General features: G+C 41.4%; 1 protein-coding gene across 3 annotated transcripts in view; it reads left to right on the forward strand.

Annotated features, from left to right (window-relative positions):
• Nucleotides 1-5,677: 5,677 nt before the first annotated feature.
• Nucleotides 5,678-7,577, forward strand: part of LOC147031670 (uncharacterized) — a 52,102-nt gene continuing 50,202 nt past the window's right edge. The window contains exons 1-2 of one of the 3 annotated variants that reach the window (XM_085852442.1): nucleotides 5,981-6,093; nucleotides 6,751-7,084. In XM_085852442.1, coding sequence (XP_085708568.1) covers nucleotides 6,967-7,084 — 118 coding nt within the window. In that variant the 5' untranslated portion in view covers nucleotides 5,981-6,093; nucleotides 6,751-6,966. Of the gene's footprint in view, nucleotides 6,094-6,750; nucleotides 7,085-7,577 lie in introns of all 3 variants that reach the window. The other 2 variants (XM_085852452.1, XM_085852462.1) reach the window with 2 other exon arrangements.

Consider the following 7,577-nt stretch of genomic DNA (forward strand, 5'->3'; position numbering starts at 1 on the left):
ATGATGCAACGACCGGAAGCTCATCCACCCCCAGAATGCTCGGCGCGCATCGCAAAGACCCCCAAACACCAACAATCATCGGGGCAGGAAACGTATATACCGGACGTGCCAGATAAGGATTGTTACCTAAAATGGCTCACAAAACTTCCAAAACAAGCCAAAAATACCTGAAAAGGTTCCTGTGAGAAAGGTGTGTACCACTGCACAACGAAGGATTTTGAGAACTTTCTTATCAACTCGGCCAAAAAATTGATATCTTGCTGCCCGTATTACAAAAACTCCTGATGATGTGGGCCTGTAGAAGGCCGGTGGAAGGCCTATAGAAGACCTGTGGAAAACCTGTAGAAGGCCTGTGGAAAGACTGTAGAAGGCCTATAGAAGGCCTGTGAAAAGCCTGTAGAAGGCCTATGGAAAGCCTGTAGAAGGCCTATAGAAGACCTGTGGAAAGCCTGTGGAAGGCCTATAGAAGACCTGTGGAAAGCCTATGGAAGGCCTATAGAAGGCCTATGGAAAGCCTGTAGAAGGCCTGTGGAAGGCCTATAGAAGACCTGTGGAAAGCCTGTGGAAGGCCTATAGAAGGCCTTTGGAAAGCCTGTGGAAGGCCTATGGAAAGCCTGTAGAAGGCCTGTGGAAGGCCTATAGAAGGCCTGTGGAAAGCCTGTAGAAGGCCTGTGGAAAGCCTGTAGAAGGCCTATTGAAAGCCTGTGGAAGGCCTGTAGAAGGCCTATAGAAAGCCTGTCGAGGGATGCGCTCTACACGAACTACCCGCTCATCCATGTCAGAGAGTGGACTTGAACCTTGCGGGATTACCTCAGGTGAACATGGCAGGTTTGATGATTTCTTTAATGGACGACTGCAAATAAATTGGAAAGCCGATGCAGTCATTACCAACATCCAGGCAGACTTCCCAGAGGGAGACACCGTATCAGGTTTAGATGCTTCTCAACACTGATGGGAATGTCATACCTGGGACTTGTCAATGTACAGACTACAGGGGAAGTTTAAAATGATAAAATTTACTCTTAATCATGTTTGAGATGGAGGAGGTGTGAGTGGAAGTTGTATGGGCTGTGAGGTGCCATTACAAATATATATATATATTATATATATATATATATATATATATATATATATATATATATATATATATATATATATATATATATATTTGTTTGGTTCCGAAGCCACAAGATAAACAAGAAAAAGAGCAATCGGAGATTGCAGACCCTTGCCGGGACTTGTTTTGTGTGGCAAATCAATGTAAGGATGCACTAAATGAAAAGTCATCACCGTTTAGTTCCATCTTGTTTACCCCATGAACCCCACCCCCATCCCTCTCCCTTCCACAGATATCCCATTGTCTTTGTTCCCCACTATTTTCTGCTTCCCTCTCCCAGCCCTCTTGTCTCCTGCCTTGTTATATGTTTCTGTGGATTAGCTGTCCAGTTAGGGTTCGAGTCCTGATCTGACTTTTAACTATAGGATTTGTGTTTCTCAGACAGGGAATTGAATGGGAGAAGAGGGAACACTGTGTTTTCTGTGTGTTAATTATATGTTTCTGTGTACTTGGTATACAATTTTTTTAAATTAAATAATAAAAAAGGTCATTCATTCCAAATGAAAGGTCTCGATGTAAATGTGTTCAAGTCAAAAGTCTGAAAAGGTCTAAAGGGTCTTAAAACGTTTAATGGGTCTAAAGAGTGTAATTTAAGGTCTAAAGGGTTGGAATTATCTGAAAGGGTCTAACCATGTCAAAATAAAAAAGAGTCTAAAGGTCAAAGGGATCTACAGGGAATTAAAAGGTCTGAAAGGTGTGCTGTGAGTGCTGTGACTACAGGCTATTAAAAGGTCTGGTGTGAAGGTCTAAAGTGTAGTAAGGGGTCTTAAGGTCATTTGAGTTATAAGGGGTCTTGGAGGTCTAAGGGTTTTTCAGGGTGTAATGGGGTCTATAGGATATTCAGGGTCGAAATGGTCTTAAAGGGTATTAGGGGTCTAAAGGGTCTGGAAGGTCTTAGGGGTCTTTTGCATCCTATGGTCTTTTGGGTCCTTTGGGGTCCTCAATCTTTTGGGTCTTTTGGGCCCTCAGGATTGTAAAAGGTTTAAACTCTACAGGATTTTAGTGGTCTTAAAAGGTCTTGGGGTTCTGTGTGGACAAATAAGTAGACAAACACAAATAAACCAATGTCACCCGCAGGGTGACCCGTATCTTGCCAAAAGATGACCACGTGTGACTTCTTTAAGGTCACACTAAGGTGAACAGAGCTGCTATCCACCAGGAGCGACTCCTTGAGGAATATCTGCCTACGAGAGATTCCGATGAGAATCGTTCTACAGAGTAACCATGAAAAATATGCTTTTGCCTCATAACGTCACCAAATGACGTCATAATGTCTCAAGCTTGACATATCTAGAAAGCACTCATCGAGGTGTTCAATTTGAGGTACTACACAATATGGTTCCTAAAACTTGAAAATTTGACCTTGGGGTCAAATATGTTTGACCTGAGGTGCTAACCATGAAGGTCAAGGCCAATCGCCACCAAAAACTAATCAGCTGAGCGTCAGACCATGAACTATATTCCCATGAAGTTTGAAGACGATCCGATCAAAATTACTCAAAAAAATAAGGGTTTCGTCGACTCCCCTGATTTGCAACAAAGTGACCTTGACCTTTGACCTTGACCTTCAAAATTTTATGCGCTGAAAGGGACCTCCTATAGGCCTCTGATATGCGAAGTTACAAAAATTTCCAATGATAACTGTGCTTTGCAGAGTGATTTATACGTGATTACAGACCAAAAAAACAAAAAACATATGAAGGTCAAGGCCAATCACCACCAAAAATTAATCAGCTGAGCGCCAGACCATAAACTATATTACCATGAAGTTTGAAGACGATCCGATCAAAATTACTCAAAAAATAAGGGTTTCGTCAACTCCCCTGATTTGCGCCAAAGTGAACTTGACCCTTGACCTTGACCTTCAAAATTTTTTGCACTCAAAGGGACCTCTATAGGCCTCTGATATGCGAAGTTACAAAAATATCCGATGATAACTGTGCTCTGCAGAATTTTTTATACGTGATTACAGACAAACAAGCAAACAAACAAACAAAAAAAACATACAAGCTGACTAACATATCTTGCAAAAACTTCGTTTTGGCAAGATAATAAACAAACAAACAAATAAACAAACAAACAAACGGACCCAAATGCAATAACCTTTCCTGTGGTGAGGGTAATAAGAACAGCACTCAGTGGAGTCCAGTCCTCTGCCAAGCTGAACAGTTTATATTTTGTATCCCACTGATAGGCTGGATCTGAATCCGGACCTGAACCCAAATCTTCTAATCACTTTGTTCTTGTGACATACCAAACTCATCCACCTAGTTTTAACATAAATTGTCCACAACTTTTTGAGATATCATGCTGTACATGGTTTTTGTCCCGATCCCACAATGGTGAAGAATCACTTTAAAAAAATAATGAATTCTCGTATCCAGATCTGGATTTGGATCTTCATTAAAATCGAATAAATTCTTCCTCAACACACACACATGTCCACCAAGTTTTGTCCGAATCCATCCACAACGTTTTGAGATATCGTGCTATATATTGTTTTTGGCCCTATCTCTCAATGGTGAAGAATCAATTTTAAAATTCTCAGATCCGGATCCAGATCTTCAAAGTCGAATTGGTTCATCCTCGTCACACACACCCAACCTCTCCCCTCTCCACCAAATTTAATTTCGTCCGAATTGTCCACAACTTTTTGAGATATCCTGTTCACAGATAAACAAACAAACAGACAGATAGGGGTGAAAACATAACCTCCTTCCACCATTGGTGGCAATGGTAATTATGCTAAATTTTTGCATCTCTTGGTAAAAGGAGAAGTGGTCTGTCCCTCCGTGTGTGTGTGTGTGTGTGTGTGTGTGTGTGTGTGTGTGTGTGTGTGTGTGTGTGTATGTGTGTGTGTGTGTGTTATAACCATTGCCGTCACTCGCTTTCACTAACAGGAAATTGTACGAACTCGACACCTCTCATCCATGGATATTTCTCGTATTTCCTTTGTTTCCCTGAGTCTTATTTACATTCAGGAACACAATTGTGGGTTAACCATTTCAAAATTGCAACTTTCATCTAAATGCTGAAAATTTTGTCCAAAAGATTATTTAAATTACAGATTTCACGCCAGCAACGGCAGGTTAAAAGTGCCCGGCGAGCAGAACCGAGTCACCGAAAACGCACACAGGGCGCTTGCACAAAATTCCTCGTTAACATCCATACATCATCCGAAAAGTCTCCTATTGGTCAATACATCTCGTCACTTTGGCGATTGTCATCGATTGCCACACATTACACGATTATCAAAAACTCTCGCCGACTAACTGTCATCGACAATGTTGTTGTGTTGCGTCAGCTAATGTGGACTAGCCCTAATAGATTTACTGGTGTGAGAATTCACCTGTGAGCTGTCCAGTTGGAGTTCGAGTCCTGATGTGATTGTTAACTATTGGATTTGTATTTCTCAGACAGGGAATTGGATGGGAAAAGATGGAACAATAGGTGTTCTTTAATCTTTTTGTTTTGGAATATTTTGTGAAGATTGGGCGAGTTGGCGCCGGCACCCTGAACAAATTACAATTTCCTGCTGTGACTCTCACCAACAACAGCAAACATGGCAAGTACAACCCACACTTGGTGAGTGTTTCTTTATCAGATTAGTGAGGCTATGGCTCTGCAATGGCTTGAAATAGGCTGCTTTGATGATGTTGAATTATATAGACAAGTTATCGAGTTCCCTCAAGTCGTAGCTGACTTCTGGTGACGTTCATGAACAGATTTCTCCAAACATCCCTGTCCTGCAGTGCTACCCAAAGTTCTCACAGGCAGCCTGGTTGCAGCCTTTACCCCATCCATCCAACACATACAACGTGGTCTCCTTATCCTCATCCTCCTCCTTCTTCTCCTCCTCCTCTCAACCACACCCAACATGGTTGACTTCTTAACCCTTTGAACCCTGAGCTCTTTGGACTTTCGGCTCCCCCACCCTGGGCTCCCTGGAGAAAAAAATCCAGCTGCTTGGGTATATGGAGGTTTGAATAGTGGCCGGTAAAATGGCTGCCAGGGTTGAAAGGGTTGACACTGTTGTTTTCTGCATGCATGACATGTCCAAAGTATGACAGTTTCTATTTTAGCATCAGCCATTCTAAATGCACATTGTGGTCTAATTTATTCAAACACTGATTTTATAAATATTCAATTATTATACAATTACATGGTCCAAATTATGTCTGAAAGGAGAATGCTCAGCCTTATGTGTACTTCTTCTCCTTGAGGGTATCTCTCACTCACTTACACACACACACACACACACACACACACACACACACACACACACACACACACACACACACACACACACACACACACACACACACACACACACACACACACACACACACACACGTAGTGGTGTGGTTCATGTTAATTATTTCAAGATCTCTGTTGCCTCAAGTGCACATAAATGCGACTGTTTGATCAATGGTCATGATGGTAATGGCAGGATAACTTTGTGTTCTCTCCAGAATTGTTTACTCCAGCTTGATTCCATCTCCAGCCTTGAGTAATTAAACAATCACTGCATCTTGTGTGTACTGTGCACTGCAGGGCAATGTGGAGAACAGTTTCTCAAAGGGATTTAAAATTACCTACCCACTTTCAAATCGACTTAAACGGTCATGGCTCCAACTTCAGTCGTTTTCCCCATTAGAAATCAATGGTTTTTTTTGACATGCACAAAGTTTATGTAAAGTTTCTGAACAAAAATCACAGCCTTGCCAGGGCTCAGCAAGGACAATGGTGGTGTCACATGTTTACCATGTCAGGAAACGAGAGGAAATGATTGAAGCAGAAAATACCCAAATTGGGACGTGTGCGTTGGCACTGTGCATGTTATTATTCCTTCCTCTCCGAAGTCGTCAGCTGAAGGAAGTAAAGTTTGTTTCTCTCCATGGCTCTATGCGGACCCTTTCAAGTAGCAACACTGATCCTTGTCTCTCTGTCTTCACTTCATCTCAGTCTGTGCAAAAGTGAGTTTCAAACTTTGATTACTCTGATTGTTCTGTACACTGGTCTGTCTCCATAACCCTCACCAACTAAAAACACTAATATAGTACGAGTCAACTTTGATTTTCACGATACTGGACGCATGTCTTTTTAATTTTCCTTCACTCACAATACAATGTTGTAATGCAATACTCACCCTCAAGTTTCTCATAACTTTCTTGCATGCCTTTAGCCACGGCATGTTGGATGTAGCATCTCTGATTATTTCAAAAGATCGTGTTTATCTATATATTATGAAAACTCATCTTGTATGTATGTATGTATGTATCTATGTTTCCGAAATACAGCCAAAACGGTACACGAAGGCACAATCTTTTTTAGGGCCACCTCACTCACCATTCTCCTGCGGTGTGCAGTATCAAGTTTGGTTCAAATTGGGCAACGAAAAAATTCTTTAAAAAATCAATTCCCAATCAATTCCTAAATCCAACTTTGGTCCAGATGTAAAAATCAATCTTAGAACATTTAGAGACAATGTAGGAAATTTTATGCTTTTATCATAAAGTGCACAATTGTATTGCTCATCAGTATTGCTATATGGCTGGGGACACGTATCAGATATATTTGGATAAAAAGGAGAGATTTGATCGACTGACTTTATTTTTGTTGTCGGTGGTGAGTTGTTAGATTAGGATCCAGGACACTGTGACGGGTTGGCTGAATCGGAAGAATCTGGACTACACTAAATCTCTGTGCTCATTGCAGTTTCAGGAGAGCATCCTTCACTGTACAGGTCATGGTTGTTAAATGTGCACTTGGTTGAGTGTGGTAGAACTTGGGCTGCTCAGCGATCCCTTTACAATTGTGAATCCACACCCAGTCATTGTACATTCTTCATGCTTTTCAAACCCACGGCTCCAGGATCAGACACAATGTACTGTGAAGTCAAATCTTTCGACTCGGTTTCGTTTGTGTCATCAAGAAGCTCCTTCCCAGAAGAGACAATAGAAATAGGTTTCTCTTCTCTTTACCTTTTTCATCGCTTATTAATCTTCAAATACATTTTGTGGCTTAGAAGCACAGTTAGAATTTTAGCTTTGATGCCAGGGGTAAGTCTGGCCAATTAAGCCATAAGGAGCTGCATTAAAGTTATGCTCATTATGGAATAATTGTCTCCTATATATTTTTGCATGGAATTTAACCACCACTCTGGATGGACATTTTGGCCGATAACAAGCCTGATGTCAGTTTGTTTTACTTGTTTATGATTCGAGTGTTTAGACATTGCTTGTAAGCTTCACCACCGAAGGTGAAGGAGGTGATGTTTTCACCCCCTCTCTGTCTGTCTGTCTGTGGGCAGCATATCTCAAAAAGTTGCGGGCAGATCCAGCCGAAACTTGGTGGACAAGTTGGGCGTGTGACAAGGAAGAATTGATTCAATTTTGGTGAAGATCCGGATCCGATAATTGTTCAAGTGATTCTTCACAATATTGAGAGATAGGGCTAA

This window comes from Eptatretus burgeri, chromosome 2 (genome assembly GCF_056783735.1).
Source record: "Eptatretus burgeri isolate ZD-2024b chromosome 2, Ebu_testis_v1, whole genome shotgun sequence".
NCBI lineage: Eukaryota > Metazoa > Chordata > Myxini > Myxiniformes > Myxinidae > Eptatretus > Eptatretus burgeri.